General features: G+C 45.9%; 1 protein-coding gene across 4 annotated transcripts in view; it reads left to right on the top strand.

Annotated features, from left to right (window-relative positions):
- The window catches only part of CROCC2 (ciliary rootlet coiled-coil, rootletin family member 2), a 160,455-nt gene that overhangs the window by 71,025 nt on the left and 69,117 nt on the right, over positions 1-20,313 (top strand). For all 4 annotated transcript variants that reach the window (XM_088479235.1, XM_088479237.1, XM_088479236.1 and 1 more), the window contains exons 11-13: positions 16,269-16,358; positions 17,783-17,974; positions 18,590-18,771. In XM_088479235.1, the coding sequence (XP_088335361.1) occupies positions 16,269-16,358; positions 17,783-17,974; positions 18,590-18,771 (464 nt within the window). The remainder of the gene's footprint in view (positions 1-16,268; positions 16,359-17,782; positions 17,975-18,589; positions 18,772-20,313) is intronic.

Below are 20,313 nucleotides of genomic sequence, written 5' to 3' on the forward strand. Positions count from 1 at the left end.
CCCTTAGCGTTAGCCATGAGGGGGTTAGGTTTAGGGGGCATAGCAAGGTTAGGGTTAGGTTTTGGAGGGGAGGTTAGGGTTAGGCACCCCTAGGCGGGAGGGCTAGGCACCACTGGAGGGGGATTAGGGTTAGGCACTAAGGGGGGAGGTTTAGGTTTAGACATGAAGGGGGAAGGGTTAGGTTTAGGCACTAACGGGGAGGGTTAAGGTGCGGGGTGGGGAGGGTTAGGGTTAGGCTACAAGAAGGGAGGGCTAGTAAGTATACTTACTCGACCCTTGTCGGGATACCAACCATCGGGATGCCACTGTCAGTATTCTGACAGGAGGCATCCCGACAGCCGGCATTATATACTCATTCCTTCTGGGACCGTTACAGTTGATGTGTGTATAATATATTTCTCTATATAATTTTTGCTGCCTGGCAGTGTTGGGATTCTGTTGTCAGGGTAGGTTTTCTCAAGCTTATTCTTGAGTTGTTTCCCTTCCCTTACCGACTCTTGTTGGTGCTCTCTGTTTCCAGGGATCAGGGCTGATGTGTTCTGAGGAAGCTCATCCGTGGTTGGTGACTAGGGTCACTGTTTTTCCTGTTTTCTTCGACCTTGGCTCGTAGTTTGTGGAATTATCTTCAGCTGTTCTGCCGCGAGTTCTGATTCTCTCCTGCGCTATACGGCGTGGCTCCTCAGCTCTTGTTTTTCAAATATTGTCAGTGTGTTTTGGTCCCTGTTTCGGTCGGCAAGTTTCTCAGCGCTTTCCACCCGGGAGGTTAGCTTTGGGACGTCTCCATTGTCTATGCTCCAGTGTCCCCTAGTGGATGAAGGAGAAAACAGGATTTTGGTACTTACCGATAAATCCCTTTCTCCGATTCCACAGGGGACACTGGATGCCCACCCAGGACTTCTTACCTGCCTTTTTGTTTTGGTCATTATTTTCTAGTTGGACTGCGGTTCCACTGCTTTATATTGTTGTGTGACTGCATGTGTTCCCTACAGTGGGTCACTTTGTTCTTCTTCAGTCTGTCTTTTTCCGTTCTGTGGACTTCTCCTTGTCTTCCTGTTGTCCTCTGTATCTTCTCGGCTCAGTTTCTTAACTGGGGCTGATGGGGCATAGAGAGGGAGGAGTCATTTACACCTCAATTGTTTAAAGTGCCAGGCTCTACTCTACCACCGTCTATACCCCATTGCCTATGCTCCATTGTCCCCTGTGGAATCAGAGAAAGGGATTTACCGGTAAGTACCAAAATCCTATTTTCAGGTAGCTTTAATTAGAAGGAAACATGGCGTCTTTTTCTATGTAGCTATAATTAGTAGGGAACATGGTGCCATTCTCTATGTAGCTATAATTAGTAGGGAACATGGAGCCTTTCTCTATGTAGCTATAATTAGTAGGGAACATGGTGCCATTCTCTATGTAGCTATAATTAGTAGGGTATATGGTGCCATTCTCTTTGTAGCTATAATTAGTAGGGAACATGTCACCTTTCTCTTTGTAGCTATAATTACTAGGGAACATGGAGCCTTTCTCTATGTAGCTAGAATTAATAGGGAACATGGCACCTTTCTCATTGTAGCTATAATTAGTAGGGATCATGTAGCCTTTCTCTATGTAGCTATAATTAGTAGGCAACATGGTACCTTTCTCTATGTAGCTATAATTAGTATGGAACATGGTGCCCTTCTCTATGTAACTATAATTAGGAGTGGACATGGTGCTTTTCTCTATGTAGCTATAATTAGTAGGGAACATGGTGCCCTTCTCTATGTAACTATAATTAGGAGTGGACATGGTGCTTTTCTCTATGTAGGTATAATTAGTATGGAACATGGTGCCCTTCTCTATGTAACTATAATTATTAGGGAACATGGTGCCATTCTCTATGTAGCTATAATTATTAGGGAATATGGTGCCAGTCTCTATCTAGCTATAATTAGTAGAGAACATGGTGCCATTCTCTATGTAGCTATAATTAGTAGGGAACATGGCGCCATTCTCTATGTAGCTAAACTTAGTAGGGAACATGGCGCCATTCTCTATGTAGCTATAATTAGTAGGGAACATGGCGCCATTCTCTATGTAGCTATAATTAGTAGGGAACATGGCGCCATTCTCTATGTAGCTATAATTAGTAGGGAACATGGCACCATTCTCTATGTAGCTATAATTAGTAGGGAACATGGTGCCATTCTCTATGTAGCTATAATTAGTAGGGAACATGGCGCCATGCTCTATGTAGCTATAATTAGTAGGGAACATGGTGCCCTTCTCTATGTAACTATAATTAGGAGAGGACATGGTGCTTTTCTCTATGTAGGTATAATTAGTGTGGAACATGGTGCCCTTCTCTATGTAACTATAATTAGGAGTGGACATGGTGCCATTCTCTATGTAGATATAATTAGTAGGGAACATGGCGCCATCCTCTATGTAGCTATAATTAGTAGGGAACATGGCGCCATTCTCTATGTAGCTATAATTAGTAGGGAACATGGTGCCCTTCTCTATGTAGCTATAATTAGTATGGAACATGGTGCCCTTCTCTATGTAACTATAATTAGGACTGGACATGGTGCTTTTCTCTATGTAGCTATAATTAGTAGGGAACATGGTGCCCTTCTCTATGTAACTATAATTAGGAGAGGACATGGTGCTTTTCTCTGTGTAGGTATAATTAGTGTGGAACATGGTGCCCTTCTCTATGTAACTATAATTAGGAGTGGACATGGTGCCATTCTCTATGTAGCTATAATTAGTAGGGAACATGGCGCCATTCTCTATGTAGCTATAATTAGTAGGGAACATGGCGCCTTTCTCTATGTAGCTATAATTAGTAAGGAACATGGCGCCATTCTCTGTGTAGGTATAATTAGTGTGGAACATGGCGCCATTTTCTATGTAGCTATAATTAGTAGGGAACATGGTGCCCTTCTCTATGTAGCTATAATTAGTGTGGAACATGGCGCCATTCTCTATGTAGCTATAATTAGTAGGGAACATGGTGCCCTTCTCTATGTAACTATAATTAGGAGAGGACATGGTGCTTTTCTCTGTGTAGGTATAATTAGTGTGGAACATTGTGCCCTTCTCTATGTAACGATAATTAGGAGTGGACATGGCGCCATTCTCTATGTAGCTATAATTAGGAGAGAACATGGCGCCATTCTCTATGTAGCTATAATTAGTGTGGAACATGGTGCCCTTCTCTGTGTAGCTATAATTAGGAGTGGACATGGTGCCATTCTCTATGTAGCTATAATTAGTAGGGAACATGGCGCCATTCTCTATGTAACTATAATTAGTAGGGGACATGGCGCCAATCTCTATGTAGCTATAATTAGTAGGGTACATGGCACCATTCTCTATATAGCTATAATTAGTAGGGAACATGGTGCCATTCTCTATGTAGCTATAATTAGTAGGGAACATGGCGCCATTCTCTATGTAGCTATAATTAGTAGGGAACATGGCGCCATTCTCTATGTAGCTATAATTAGTTGGGAACATGGCACCTTTGCTTCTCCAACAATCCGTCCCCTCGTGCTATTAGCTTATATTGACTAATGTTCGGTTTTTGATTTTGCCATTATCTGGATGAACATATTTGTAGGTTATTTCGTAACTTTTTGGGACTGTGTCTTATCCACCCTACAAACCATGTAACCACCACACGCAAATACACGCTGCCTGTTGTATGCTTTCTACAGGTGGATTGTTTTTGTATGTTTCTGTATAGAGAAAAAAAAGAACATTTAGAGGATCATGTATTGCCATTAGTCCCTCAATGAAGCACCATCTTCTGTCCTCATCTGTGTCATGTTTCGCTCAAAGTACTCCACAAGGAGGCTAGTTGACCAACAACAGTTTCGTTTTATTGATAAAATAGTAATATATTTACATTATGCCTTAAAGCGTGTCCCGTAAAGGCTGCAAATCTGTCATAAAGTACAAAGGCAGTAATTGATACAAAACCATTGAGGCATCAAGAGTTTCTTATACTTGTTCCTCTCACGCATCACTACATATGTATTTACCAGTGATCCAGTTGTTTTTCTCTTTACCCTGTAGTCAGGGGGTTAAACACAACTGTGTGTATTGCACAGGGCTTGGTCATATCTGTTTTTATTCTGTACTAGACCATTAAACCTCCCCGAGAGATGCCTGCAGGTGCTCTGTGGACCCCCTTATGGAAAGGCCTATTTATGCAGAATGTGGTGGTGCTGTGCAGTCAGCTAATCAACCGTGAGCTAGAAGATATATTCACTGTGAAGTTCCCTGAATTGTCCTAAGAGATTGTATTCTGAGAACCTGAGTTTTACATACAGTGATTACTTGCCTTGACTGACACGTTCCACCATTACTCACTTGGGATTTGCTTTTAACACTGTCACTTGCAGACACTTAATAAAAAGGTCATAAATCTGAAGCAATGAGCTCAGTATAGCAAAGGTTTGCGGTGTAAGATTAGGTCACTCGGAGCTGGCATGGGTTTCCAGGTGAGGACTTACAGGGGGCCTATTAGTCTAATCCTGCAGAAGTGGGTGATGCCTCTACCAACACCTCACAGCAGGCCAACAGTGTACACATTCTAAGTACTTTCTCAGCTCAGTACAGTTCAGAGCCCTGGTAATAGCCAAGACACATGTAATGAATAAAAAACAGAATATACCCCAGTACAATATATACTATAGTGGATGAATTATAGCTTATGAGCCCCTGATGTCTTCCATAAGGAGAATGAATGTGATCACAGGGCTTCTTTGTGACCAGCAGCAATAATAATTATTTGTTATTTATTGTTTATCACAGCAATAAAACATTTATTATCACCATCATATCAATTAACTCTCATTGAGGCAGATAAGTAATTCTCAGGATCTGCACACAGGGGCATCAATAGTGGTGGGCACAAAAAAGGCCCCTAGAATGCCAGGGAGGCTTAACCACACCTTTCTCGCTAAGTGGAGTCCTGCCCCCCTCTAGTACCAGGGCCTGGTATCATGGCGGCCCTGTATACACATGTGTGGCCCAGCTAGCCAGTTTGCACATCTGTAGTTTATCTGAAAATCCAGACTTGGGCTTTCTACAAATAATAAATTAATAAACTGTAACAATTATTTTTAATAAATAGATAAAAAAAAATATAAAAGAAATGCTGAAAACTGTGTGTGCTGTTGTCAGCGGTACCCCCTGGATGTATAGGGCATTTTCACCGACAATAGGGCCTTTGCACTTTTAAGACTAGTGCAGCCCTTGTTCCTGCTAAGATGTAAAATGCAGCTCATACATGTTACAAAGGTTTTGTAAACCAACAAGAAAATGCCTGTGGCACTAATTACTAAAGGTAGAACAATACCAGAAGCAAATGCTTAGGAATTTGAGATTCCTTTGGTCAAAAAAGACAGAACAATTATCTTATAAAAAGGAATAGGACTGCACTTGGGCAATTATGATAACAGTCTCTCTCCCGCAGCGGAGCAGGGTACAGGTGGGGGAACATAAGCTTATTCTGCATATAATGAAAAGCCGGACAGTTTGGCATACTGGCATCTAGCCTGGTATGCTAAGTATCCAAACATGAAAACTGAGTTTCATGAATAAAGTGGATGCTTCACTAAGGATCAAACACAGATAGGATGAAAAGCAAAAGACATAGGAGCTTAGAGCAACTTCATTTAGTGAAATAAGGAAATATTGTTAATAAAAATAATGTATTCGATATGAAGAGACAGTAAAGTGGACATTTACTTGTGTATGTGTTAAAAATACAAACGTCAAGCCTTTCACAAGTGCTATATCAGCATAGGTAAAGGTGAATGGTATGATTCTATAAAAACACCAGGAGACAAGCCATATAAAAGTATTAACAGGCAATTTGTCAGTTGTAAAAGTTTGGGGTCATTGCCACCCAGTACTTAGTAACCTAGAAATCACGGCTTCCAATCCTTTATTTGTAGTCAGCTAGGGGCCTGACCCCTAAATCCGCCTCTGGAGAATTACCCACAGCTTTTCAATAATATGCCCTTCTGGGGTCTATGCAGGCTATTCCAAAACTCTAATAATTTGGTCCTATAAGTACTTATTGATTGATTTTGAGATACAGGAGCCTGATTCTGATTTGGGAGCAAAGCAAAAAAAAAAAGTAAGTAAGTAACATTGTACCTTGGTAAAACCATGCTGCACTGCAGGTTGGACAGGTTTCAGATGTGGAGAGATTGAGATGTGAGAGAGGCCGTGTCCTAACTCACATCTAAATTGCAGTGTAAAAATAAAGCTGTCAAGTATTTGTGGGCTACATGTAAAACCAGCCAGTATTTACCCCACATTCACAAATATAAATGTATTTTCCCCCCTTGCAGTGCAACATGGTTTGTCCAGGAGCACAATAATACACATTTCAGATTTTAGACACGGGAAATTTCCGGGTCTATCAACCCGGCAAATTCCTGGGTCTCAACCTGACCCTGGTAAAATCCCGGGTCGATGTGTGTTCACGTGTAAAATCCCAGGATTCTGATGTAGGTCTGTTTTTTTTTTTGCTTTGCTCCCAACTCAATAATCAGCCCCATATTTTGGATTGTCTTTCTGAATTATCCAACTTTTTTTCAGCTTCAGTTTCTTCATTGATTCTAAGACAGTAACCTCTAGGGTTTTTTAGTATTCAGTTGAATCCATTCTTCCTTCTGGATACAACACAGCACCAAATCATATAGGTCCAGATGTATACATTTCTACAAATATATTTTTTGTTATCATGGATAAAAAGTAAAACTGCTGTTTCATAGGTCCACAGTACTAAGGGCCTGATTCAGCTTTGGGAATAGAGAAAGATAAAGCAAGCAACTGTGCACCTAGACCAGGGATGGGGAACCTCAGGCCCAGGGGCCGTATAAGGCCCTCAGAATCATTTGATCTGGCCCTCGGAGCTTTTTTCTGCTAGCCTCATCTGGTTAGCAGGGCAGTGGCAAACGCAGGATTTTTAAAGGGGGGTTTCCAAATAATTGGTTACAGACCCAATGACAAAAACGTCTATTCCTCCCATTCCTCCACCCCCCTGAAATAACATACAGCAGATAGCTCTGCATAATCTAAGAACTAGTATCCTCCCATCCCCCCACACCCCTGGAATAACATACAGCAGACAGCTCTGCATAATCTAATAAATAGTACCCCCCCCCCATAAACAGAGCAGCAGAAATTGGACATCATTCAAAAAATGTTACTCCCACCCCCCGCCGCCAACGCCCGCAAGACCACCGGCGCTCCCCCGACATACAGCAGTACTCAGTCAGTCTGAATCATCAGCCGCTTAAACAGTAAATATTATCCCCCCCGAGCGGGGCGGCATCCGGCGGCGGCCACCTACGTCTTGCGACTGACAGCTCCGTAACTCCATAGCAGCTGGCAGCAGGGCTGCCATCAGAGATTGTTGGGTCCGGGACTCACAAAATAAGCAGGGCCCCCCCATGGGTGGGGGGGGGGCGTTGCTGTGGTAATGTGCGTGAACCAGTTAAAAAAAATATATCAAAGTTTAGGCTGTGGGTGTTAACATGTCAATCTATAATATACAGTAGAAGTGATGGTGTGAGAGTGCGGTGTGGGACGGGGTGAGGGTGGAAGAGAGGGGTGAATGTGGGAGAGAGGGTGGAAGAGAGGGGTGAATGTGGGAGAGAGGGGTGAATGTGGGAGAGCGGGTGGGAGAGCAGGTTGAGGGTGGGAAAGCAGGTGGGAGAGAGGATGAAGGTGGGAGAGAGGGTGGGAGAGCAGGGTGAAGGTGGGAGAGCAGGGTGAGGGTGGGAGAGCAGGTGGGAGAGAGGGTGGGAGAGCAGGGTGAAGATGGGAGAGAGGGTGTGAGAGCAGGGTGAAGGTGGGAGAGAGGGTGGGAGAGCAGGGTGAAGGTGGGAGAGAGGGTGGGAGAGCAGGGTGAAGATGGGAGAGAGGGTGGGAGAGCAGGGTGAAGGTGGGAGAGAGGGTGGGTGAGCAGGGTGAAGGTGGGAGAGAGGGTGGGAAAGCAGGGTGAGGGTGGGAAAGCAGAAGGCACTGTACCTGGTCTGTCTGTACCACTGGAAAAGCTGGAAAGGAAGCTGGATCCCCCGCACCATCTCCTGCTCCTCTGAGGTCTTCACCATCGTGCAGCAGCGGATGTAGACTTATTCTTCTCCCTTTTGCTATCACCCCCGCCGCTGCTGCTCTTCCTCCCTCTCCCCTGGCTGTTGTCTTCTCGGCAGGCTGCCCTCTTCCAGCTGGCTGGCGGTTGCAGACTGCGGCTTCTGCTTTAAGCACGCTGCTGCCGCAAACACTCTCCCATATAGAGGGGACCGGGTAACAGTACTATTTTGCATTTGAAGCCAGCCGCCGCGGCAGCGGCTCCTGATTGGCTTGCGGCACATCCTACAATATGCCGCTGGCGCTTATCAACTGTGCTGCCTTCCGGGCCCCCTTTCTGTCCGGGCCCGGGACTTTAGGCCCGGCAGTCCCCCCTGATGGCGGCCCTGGCTGGCAGTGACAGTGTGTCCAGGGCGGCATGAGGCGCTGAGTCATCCGGATCACGGTGCCCGGCCTGGGGACTGACTGGGAGCAGCTTGCCCGCTGCAGCTCCCCCTACAGCCAGCCCAGGCAGTGTCAATCTTTGGAAAAAATATATATTTTGTTCAGCAGCAGCGCTGCTCACCAGGTCGGACAGGGGGGGTTTCTAGGTACTCGGAAACCCCCCCTGCGGGTGCAGGGTACCTAAAATGGCACCCTGCAGCCAGAATCTATGCAGCAGTGCCTCCTGGAGCGTCCTTAGGATGCTTCAGACAGTCACACTGCTGCCATTACAGCTCCCCGGAGCATCCTCAGGATACTTCGGGCATTGCTGTAATCACCGATTATTGTGGCCCCGCCCCATGTGATGTCACACAGAGGGGGCGTGGTCTGCACCAGGCCCGCAAATAATGTTATATATATCAAAATGGCCCTCGGCAGAAAAAAGGTTCCCCTCCCCTGACCTAGACAAACCATGTTGCAATGCAAGTGGTGCAAACACATAAAACAAAATTGCATGTAGGGTAAATACTGGCTGCTTTTGCATGTAGCCCACAAATACTGCACAGCTTTATTTTTACACTGCAATTTAGATGTCAGTTTGGACACGCCCCTCCCAAATCTATGGGGTCTATTTACTAATCTGTGTTAGGAGATAAATTGAACGGTGATAAGGTACCAGCCAATCAGCTCCTAACTGTTATTTTTCAAACACAGCCTGTGACTTGGCAGTTAGGATCTGATTGGCTGGTACCTTATCACCATTCACTTTATCTCCTAACACAGCTTAGTAAATACACCCCTAAATCTCTCTGCACATTTCAAATCTGCCTCACCTGCAGTGCAGCATGGTTTCACCAAGATGACCAGTTACTTGCTATATCTTACTCTATTCCCAAAGCTTAACCTAAGTTTCTGCCTTATCTAACTATTGTTTTGCATACATACATATGTTGACTTTTACGATAAGGTTGTAGGGATGATTTCCTAAAACTCTAATATGCAGATGTTTATGTAAGTGCTGTACTGTGGATCTTATAAAGGAGTATTCCTACAAGGTTCAAACAAGATGGCATTTTGTTCCTACAAGACTCCATGAGCAGTTCCATCAGGGATTTTTCTGGGTCTACCAGACCTTGACTTGACTTCTAACATTTCCCCTAAACTTCAGTTCTCAATGAAGCTTTTTAACATGGTAATTCCAAGATGGAAGCATTTAGATATCTTTGTATAGCTTTTCCCTCAAGTCCTCAGTAAGCTGCTTAGAGGATCTCATGGTTGTTGGGAGAAGACACAACATTCAAAGAGCTTAGTTCTGGAATTGTCTTCACCTTACTTAGGTCAATTAAGTTTTGAGACCTTAAAAGAATATTGTGACCAAATGGACTTACTCCGCCACCCAATACAAATTGGTCACTATTCCTAAGCAACAGAGTGAGCTTTGGGCCTGATTCAGACCCACTCGCGAGCGGCTGTCCGCTCGCAAGTGGGTCGATGGTGTGCACTGAGCATGCGCACGACGGAGGGAGCTCCGTCGTGCGCATGCGCCAGACGCGACGAGTGAAGGACTTTCCTTCGCTCGTTGTGTCTGATCAAAGGGGGCGTGCTGTCGATGTTGATTGACAGCATGCCCCCTTTGGTGGGCGTGCCGGGGGCGTGCCTCCCAGACGGGGGCGTTCCCAAGGGAACGCCTACCATCAGAAGCCGGCCCACTGACATCACTAGTGATGTCAGTGGGAGTGATTTTGGCTCTGATAGAGCCAAAATCACTCCGGGCCTTGCGGTTGAGAAACTCAACCGCAGGCTCCGGCTCGCAGTGGCGATGGTCAAGACCATCGCGATCATCAACCTGCACGCTCGTATAGGCTGTGGGTGGTGACCCACAACTATACGAGCGTCCAGGAGGACGCTCCATTTTTATGGAGGACGGCCCTCATTCAGAGCGTGCGCTCTGCTCAGAGCGTCCGGCTCTGAATGAGGGCCTTAGTTTGCCACACCCTTAGGTATAAGGATTCTCTTTCCACATCCCATCAGTAAACACCTGTTACTGACTCCTCCTGCATCGTAAGAAGCTAAGTCAGTGCACCAACCAGAAGCCTGCACCGGCAACTGAAACCGCTTACTTCTGGATTTGTGTGTGATCATGCCGCAGCAACAGCACCTGGATGGTGACGGCTAATTCCTCACTGGCCACTTACTTCGGTTGCAGGCAGATAGCCAGTTCAGAGACACTGGGCCAAATGTAATAGGGTGAGAGTTTAGAAAAGTGAGACTTTCTGACACTTTTTAAACTTTGCCAATGTAATAGAGTCCAAAAACAAAGTAACAGAGCGAACTTGCATGTTTTTTTAGACTTAAAAAACTCACGATTTAAAATCTCATTCAGATGTTTTCCCATTTTGAAGATAAAACTCAACCAATATGAGAGGTTACTGCTAAACTCTCACATTTTCTAACCTCTCACCCTATTACATTTGGCCCACTGTGTCTGAACTCAAAACAGCCATAGGAAAAGATAAACATTTGGGGCTCATCTGGTAGTCAGAGCATACAAGCAGATGCAGGCATCTGAAAAGCAGGTATTAGCTCTACTTAAATGTCCTCACCTGTCTGTTGATGGACCACACTTTATGGGGGAGTTGTATGATCAGTGCCCTTTCTCCTGTTATTTGTCAGGACCTGCATCGCACATTTAGCTTGGCAAAGCTGGTCCCTGCATCGTTGGCATGTATTAATATCTATGTTGCCGAAGAGGGAGAGTGTTAATTCACCTGTCTGGTGAATTGCGCTCTCCCTCTTTCGGTGGGGCCGCTGTCACTGACGGGCGTTTGCATACATACTGTGCATGCGCTGATCAAATTCCTCACAGTGGCGTTTATTGAAAAAAAATAAAACTTTATTGTTTTTTGAATGCCTAATTAGGGCCTAACCCTGACCCTCCCCCTAGTGCCTAACCACCCCCCTAGTGCCCAACCCTCCCTTCCCACACCCTAACCTTCCCACTAGTGCCTAACCGTCCCCCTAGTGCCCATCCCTCCCCTCCCACATACAAATTCTAGTACATATCCCTCTAACTAGTGGCTTACCCTAACTCTCCCCTAGTGCCTAACCCTCCGTCTAGGACATAACCTTCTCCCTAGTGCCTAACCCTAATCCCCCCTAGTGCTTAACCCTAACCCTCTCCCTAGTGCCTAACCCTAACCCCCCACCTAGGGCCTAACTCTAACCCTCTCCCAAGTGCCTAACTCAAACGCTCTTCCCAGTGCCTAACACTCCCCCTAGTGTCCAACCCTCCCTTACCACACACTAACCCTCCCACTAGTGCCTAACTCTAACCCTCTTCCCAGTGCCTAACTCTCCCCCTAATGCCCAACCCTCCTCTCCCACACCCTAATCCTAGTGCCTAACCCTTTAACTAGTGGCTTACCATAACCCTCCTCCTAGTGCCTAACCCTCCCCCTAGGACCTAACCCTCCACTTGGGGCCTAACCCTGACTCTCCCCAAAGTGCCTAACCCTGACTCTCCCCCTAGTGCCTAACTCTAACGGGAAGAGATAGATCCCCTTCCGTGACTTTACGATGACGTCATCTGACAGTGTCCAACATCATTCCCTACCATCCAAGTGGGAATAGAGAGGGAATATAATCATGTGGCGAGTGAAGTGAGCAACTGAGCCCGCAGCGTGGCGAGCAAAGCGAGCCTGCAAGGGGCCAACATTCTTATTTTTGTGGAAAGTGTGGGCAGAAACCTCCACTTCCGCCCTCACTCACGTCACTTCCAGGTACGGCTAGTGAAGGGGATTTATACTCTTCCTAACCCTAACCCTCCTCCTAGTGCCTAATCCTTCCCCTAGTGCCCAACCCTCCATTTCCACACCCTAACCCTCACCCTAGTGCCTAACCTCCCATCCCACACCCTCACCCTAGTGTCTAAGCCTCCACTCCCACGCCCTAACCCTATCCCAAGTGCCTAACTCTATCTCTCCCCGTAGTGCCATTGTGAAATGACATCACTGGCACCTATATGTCATGGAAGGCAGGAGTACCCCTTCTTCTCCTCCCCCAAACCCACGGAAACCCTCCTCTCCTTTTGAGTTAAATGAGCTTCCACAGGTGGACCCAGATATTTAGTCTGCTGTTTATCTTTGTATCTATGGTTTTATTTTTTGTTTAATGTCTATGGATGTACTGTTACCCCCCTCCCTTTTTTTTCTTTTTTTTTATGTTGTTCCCCTTACCCTTTTCTTTTTCTGCACCCCTATGAAAATTTTGCTATATATTCAATAAAAATGTATTGATAGAAAAAAACGTGGTGATGTTTAGAATAATGAAATACTGACTGGAAGAAATAACATTAAATAGTGCAGAAATGTTACATTTTAAACTCAATTTAGAAATATTTATAAGTGTTTAATATTAATCTCAAAATTATTTCTGGCTGTTTCAGCTATAGACTTACATTCCTTAGTACTGCTGTACTTCCACTTGGCACTTATCCTAACCAGGAAGCCATTAATATATATCAGTGCTTCCATTTACACACGGCCAATCACTTTACCATGTCTGTTCTCATTATCAGCTCAGTGGGGTCATTTATGATGCTTGATAATATGGCATAGAACAAAAGCCATTTACTTCCTGTATTGTAATAATATGCATCTATGTTTCCACTGTTTGTCTGTGTTTATGGGATCACTCAGGATTAGGTTTGCAGACTGCAGAGTTGCTCTGAATGGTGCATGGTATTTGCAGCAATGCACCTGGTTAGGAGCAGATCAGAATACTGGGATTTCATTTTGCAGGACAGCTTATAATAATCAGCTGCTGAGGGGTGGATTGCCGGCACTAGAAGGTGATACTGATTTGGCAGAGGTTCACCGTTTACATTATATCAGTGGTTGTGGTCATTTATACTCCGCCACTATTCTCATCAGACACCTTGGGGCTGAAGCTCAAATTATCCGCAGTTGTTACCACATTACATGCATGGAACTAAGGGCCTGATTCAGAGCCGCTCGCTGTTTGCGAGTGATCGTTCAGAATCAGGGTGGGGATTTATTTATTTTTTTCGGCCTACAGGCCACTCGCTAAGATGTGGGTGACCACCCACAGCTTTTGCGGGCGGCCTGGCGATGGTCGCGATTATCGCCACCATTGGGCTTGCGAGGAGACCCTGTGGTAGGGTCTCAGCTCCCGCAAGCCCGAGTGGACTTCCTGCTTTAATAGCAGGAAGTCTGACATCACGAGTGATGTCAGTAGGGCCGCCACAAACGCCAGGCGTTCCTAAGGGAACGCCTGCATTGGTGCAGCCACCCCCCTCCCCGCCTACAAAACGGGGCGAGCTGTCAATCAACTTCGGCAGCCGCCCCGTCTTGTAGCGAGACCTGTTGCGACGGAGATACCGTTGCCTTACGGGTCTCGCGAATGCACACACCAGAGGTGGCGCATGCGCAGTCGGGGACCATCAACCCACTTGCGAGCGCTGTGCGCTTGTGAGCGGGTCTGAATCAGGCCCTAAATGTGTATACTCATACTCATCCATATGCATGGCTGCACGTATCTTGCGGTGCGTCCACCGCACAATACGTACATCATCATCGTCATCATCAGGGTGCAATTGCACCAGGTGCAAATGATATAATTGGAAACAGGCGCATTTACTCTAATGTAAACTGCTTGGCCTACAATTGTGTCGACACATCCTCACTAAACTTTGCTATGTGAGAAGGCCCCATTACAGTACAGTTATATCACATCAGATGCAGGTGGAGATATGACTGAAATGCATACACCTCTGCATTACCCATACTCTGCTATGGAGCACGTGCAGTGAGAAGATACACATAGAGGCATATGTACAACGCTGCATCAAGGCCTTCTTTTTTCTTTATAAAGGACACTCAGGGCCTCATTCAGAGGCGGTCGTAGGATGCAAGCGGTCGTTCTGAAACAGGGCGGCCGCTTGCATCCTGAACGGACGCCTCCATGTCGGTCGTTAGGCTGTGGGTTAACACCCACAGCTCTAACGACCGGTAAGGGTGATGGTCGCGATGGTCAAGACCATCGCGACCATCGGTGCTTACGACGAGACCCTAAGGTTGGGTCTTGTCAACCTTAAGCCCCAGGGAGCTTCCTGCTCTGTTTGAGCAGGAAGCTCCCCACTGACATCACTGATGATGTCAGTGGGGCTGCCCCCAAACGGCAGGCGTTCCGATAGGAACGCCTCCTTTTGGCCGGGCACGCCCCCGGCCCGCCCAGCAAACGGAGCGAGCTGTCACTCAACATCGACAGCTCGCCCCGTCTGCTACGAGACCCCTAACGACGGATCACCCGTCGTTAGCCGGGTCTCGCGCATGCGCACGACAGCCGGCTCCGTATTGCGCATGCGCACTGGAGCAACATCGACCCGGTTTCGAGCTCGTAGAGCTAACGACCGGGTCTGAATAAGCTCCTCAGTTATATACAGTCAGAAATTGTGACACTTGGAATAAAGAGAGCCCATAAGTATTTAATAATGTTTATAAATCCTAAATAAATGTCTGGAAGCAGTATTTCAGGCAAATATGACAAATATTCTAAAAGATTGATAGCAGGCCATTAGTAAGCCATACCGGTTCTATTCTAAACCCTGGTACAGGGCCAATCTGCCGATTATTGTATGATCGGCCTGATAATTGTGTGGTGTGTGTACAGGAGTGTTAGCCAATAAACGGCTTCATACATTCCATCACCGGTAGGTCCGGATCTGATGTGCTGCGCAGGCATCTCGTTCCCGAACTCCCAATCACATTGAAGACATCTGAAGACAGCACACACTGAGGGCCTGATTCAGAGATTTCAACAAAGCCCATAATTTTGCAGATCGAGCGATTGTTTGCAAATGCCCGAAAGTCACACTGCGCACGAGAAGCGATTGCTCTCGCACGTAGGAAACACTCGCAAAGTGATTGACAAGTAGTCAGCCTTTGGGGGTGGTGACAGGGATATGGATAGAAAAACACAGGCGTGCCTGACTGTTTAAACACTGTTTCATGTTGGTGCATAAATTAGCCATTGTTATCTCCTTCCCAGCATGAGAGCTCCCTGCGTGTCAGGAGAAGCTGCAGTGTTTGCGGCTGGTCAGACCTGACTTACATGCTGCGTGGCTGTCCACTCTGCATCAGTGTTACCGATGTTTAAGCTGTTGATTGTCATCGGACCAATATGAGAAGGCAGCAGTGGGCGTCCCTATGCTCGGCTATGCTTTGGAAGGCATTAGCATATTTTAGCAACTGCGATCCGATGTGAAGACATTAGTGTACATCTCCGAATCAGGCCCTGAGATAAAAACGACTCTGTCTACAGGTGCACACCAAGCCGATAATCGTTCTGTCAGGTCACAGCGTTTATCGGATCTACAGAATTTATCTGTGTACCAGGCTTAAGTAAAAAATCTGAACTGACTGCGCAAAGCGTCTGCACAGGAGGTCCGTTAGATGGCTTTTTGGGAAATGCTTCTATTAATGTGCAGTGTAGTAAAACCGTTTATTTGCAACATATTCAACATAGTAAATGTTTCCCTTCTGTGTTATTCATACAAGATTAAAATAATAATGATTATCAGTTAGGATATGAAGATATACATATATATATATATATACTACTGTATAATGTATATATACTGTTTGCTGAGGTTCATCCTCTTCAATATAGGCACAAAAATGACAGCCCAGAAAAGTCTAATAATTGTATATATGTGACTTCTATGGCAGGAGAATGAAGGGTGCGACACCTGGCAAGAGCTGGAAGGGGTCAGAAAAGAGTGTGAATCATTACAGCAAAGCTTAATTACCATCACACAGGTATGTACATAGCAGTATCAGTATCATGTATATAATGATTCATGCAATGTGATAATGCACCGTACAGTCTAAATGAATGTACTGTGCAGTGCTTAGCTATTGCTAAAGTTCTCAAATGCTATAGACTTCTCATTAGGAAACCTTAATCTTAGGCCTTGTCCTAGTATACTGCAAAATTATTTCACTTACTACTGTAATACATTTTAATTGGTACATCCTTCTGTATCCATGTCATATACAGTATTCTGGGCCTGATCCACTACCGATCGCAATAGTGGATTAGCATATCTTCACCGTCTCACTGCGATAGTATGCTAATCCATTGCGATCGCTATGCCGTCGCAGCCCAACATAAGGATGCCCACCTTACCTTACACACATCCGTAATCCTTAGCAAGACTGCAAAACCATTCGTACAATCGAGTACCATCGCAGCCTCAAGCACACTTGCACAAACCCTGACCTTACTCAGAAATTGCTCACTTCATCACATGCAGTAAAAGTCCAAGCTGCGTAGGGCATTGCAGTGGATAACGCAACAATCGGCCAATTGCGTGCGTAATCGCAGCTGTGATCGGTAGGGAATCCGGCCCTCTGACAGTACTCTAACAAATTCTGCTGCAGCTGTCTCATGATTAGAGCCTACAAAGGACAATTAGGATAGTAATTTATTAATGAGGTCATGATCTATCCTAAAATCTGAATGTACTTTAGATAACATGATTTCCAACAAATCACTTTGTAAGCAAAGGGATTAAGCTCAGCAGAAGCCCCTTACCACAAATTTCACACTATTGCATATAGGGAGGGTTTTGGGAAAACCGAGCTCTGCACTGCCCAGGAGCATTCCCATCCTTATAGGACTGCTTTGGGACATCCTCAGTGTTCCAGTGTCCCCCACGGATGACGGAGAAAATAGAATTTTAAATACTTACATGACATCCTTTTCTCCAATTTCATGGGAGACACTGGCTCCCCCCCCCCCCTTTGTTCTTTGAGTATATTTTTCTGAACTGTCCTAGTTGGCTCTGGTTTGGGAAGTGTTTCTCTCTATTATATTATATAATATTACATTATATTAGTATTATACTCCGCCTCTGTCCTTTACGTGCTTTGTGAATTAAAAAAAGAAAAACTGTTTTCAGAGGCAGCCAATAGAGATATAGAGGGGCAGCGAGTCATTTGTTATTACATAGGCTTCACAGCCCCACAGCTGTACCCCAATGCCCCCCATGGAATAGGACAGAAGCACATTCTTTACTTGTATGCTTAAAGTGTAACCCAGTATCTATGGTGTCCTCTATTTCCTTCAGCTCAATGCACGCTCTTAGGTGTTCCCACAATGTGGTCTATTTTCTGGCATTATCCGTTTGTCACGTTTCTCTAGAATGCAAATAACAGATGTTTTCTTGTTGCCTTCCTAGATGTGTGAAGCAGATAGTATAAAGCCTGATACGATGATGGCAGAGGCTCCAGGAGGAGCTACGGGTGATGAACTAAAACGTTCTGTCTCTCCAAGTAGGAAATCTCCCACTCGCATGCGTATCTCTCATAGGCAAGACACAGCTATTAGGGCAGTTCAGAGTGTTCTACAGAGACACCAGGAGAGAGAGAAGGTAAGGCAGGACCAAGTACGAATGCAGTGGGGACATTTATAAAATATATTTTTTTAAAAATCATGGTTAAGTAGTGTTGGGCATACACTGGCAAGTCTGGTCGCTCACCCTTTGTGCACCTGGATCTATGCCAGATTTACACGTACATAGATGTGAAAAAAAATGGCTGCACTTACATTGTGCTAAATAAAGGGAGATACTAGCCACTTCCCCCCCCCCCTCCCCCCAACCTAAAGAATTCACTCCCGGCAGCAACACTCCCTTACATTCACTAACAGTACCCATAAGTAACCCCCTCCGCCCAACCCCTTTCAAAATGCAAGGTACCGCCTGCCTGCATCCTGGAACGAGACACGTGCTGCGGAGGCTGGGGCAATTAGAGGGGGTTCCCCTACAGGACTGGCCCCCATTAGCTCTCCGGGAGTTCCAGCACATCTACAAATAATTATGATATTCTATCACACTAGTATCTATCTGTTCAGATCAATATGAACCTTTAATAGAAATGTTTTAAACAGTATTCTTGACTTTGGACCACATACTTGTTGAAATACACAATGTAGCAATCAGTCTATACATCAGCTTGTGCCGCTCACAGTACATATTCTTGTGCAGGAGCTGCTCTCTGAAGCAGAAATGGCACGACAGTCCGTGGAAGACACTAAGAGGGATCTATTGGAGAACCTGCAGGAGTTGGAGAGAGAAGGCCTTGAATTTAGGAGGCAGAAGGATGATTTGCTGGAGAGCGTGAAACAAGAATCTCAGAGATATCAGGCCAGCCTGCAATCCTTAACCAGGTACAGGACAGAGCACACGTCTCATTTTCACCATTTCAGATGCCTTCAACCAGTTGAAAACATTGTTGGATTGATACAGTTTATGTTAATTAAAAAAATACATTTCTCTTGCTTAGTATTTAATAAATACTGTTGTTTTATTTCTTTTGCATCATCATACCATGATGGTTGTGGTTCCAAATCTAAGAGGTGAGTATTTGATTGTCTTAATTATATTCTGCCATAATGTTGGTTTTGTATGGGCAGATGCCACCACTGCTCTGGTCATTTTAAGAACCCAACATTACCACAAGTAAATATATAGAGTTTTGTATGAAGGACCTGTCCAGACATCACAAGGACCCAAGAAAGTACATGATCCATATTGATGGTGTCCTATTGAAATGTAACTGTATTCATTCTGTGTAGCTGCCCAAGTTTATTATTATCAATTATTCTTAAGGTGCCACATAGTTTCCACAGCTTTGTACAGGGAATAAACACAAAATGTAACTTTCCATATAATAGATACAGTAAATATAAGTTGACCTACCTTAGAAACAAGAGAGCAATAAACCGACAAATCAGTTAGGACACGGACAAGGCGCGAGGCAAGTGGAGGTGGGTCACAGGGAGGGGCTGGCAGTTCACCACCCAATGAGCATGTACCCCACCAAGGGATATTAGTCAGCATCCCAGTGTGCTAGATGCCGACAGGCAAAATACCAGCGTTGGGATCCCGGCACCAGAATCCCGAAGGTGCACCAGAATCCCGAAGGTAAGTATCGGGCGTTAGGGGGAGGGTTAGGCATTAGTGGGAGGGTTATGGCTAGGCACTAGGGGAGAGGGTTAGGTTTAGGGTGCGGGGAGGGGGATGTTAGGTTTAGGCACTAGAGGGGGAGGTTAGGTTTAGGCACTGGGGAGGAGGGGTAGGGGTAATGGTTAGTCTTACCCTTTTCCCTTTGGGTGTCGGGATTCTGACTGTCGGGATGCCGCTGTTGGTATTCTGACCAGCGGCACCCCGGCCGCTGGGATCTCATACCCAACCCCCAATGAAGGGTGAGCACATAGCTTTGTCAGACAAGCAGATAATCTAGGGGCACTGTATAGGGGGGACTACTACTGGGGGCACTGCATAGGGGGGACTACTACTGGGGGCACTGCATAGGGGGTTCTACTACTGGGGGCACTGCATAGGGGGGACTACTACTGGGGGCACTGTATAGGGGGGACTACTACTGGAGGCACTGCATAGGGGGGACTACTACTGGGGCACTGTATAGGGGGGACTACTACTGGGGCACTGTATAGGGGGGACTACTACTGGGGGCACTGCATAGGGGGACTGCTACTGGGGGCACTGCATAGGGGGGACTACTACTGGGGGCACTGCCTGAAATTATGAGGGGAGGGGGGCGCCAGATCATTACACTGCCAGGGGCGCTCAAATCCCTAGATACACCCCTGCTGTCAGGATGCCGCTTTTGGTATTCTGACCAGCGGCACCCCAACTGCCGGGATCTCATACCCAACCCCCCAATGAAGGGTGAGCACATAGCTTTG

Source organism: Taudactylus pleione, unplaced genomic scaffold, assembly GCF_031769625.1.
Source record: "Taudactylus pleione unplaced genomic scaffold, aTauple2 ptg000229l, whole genome shotgun sequence".
Classification (NCBI taxonomy): Eukaryota; Metazoa; Chordata; class Amphibia; order Anura; family Myobatrachidae; genus Taudactylus; species Taudactylus pleione.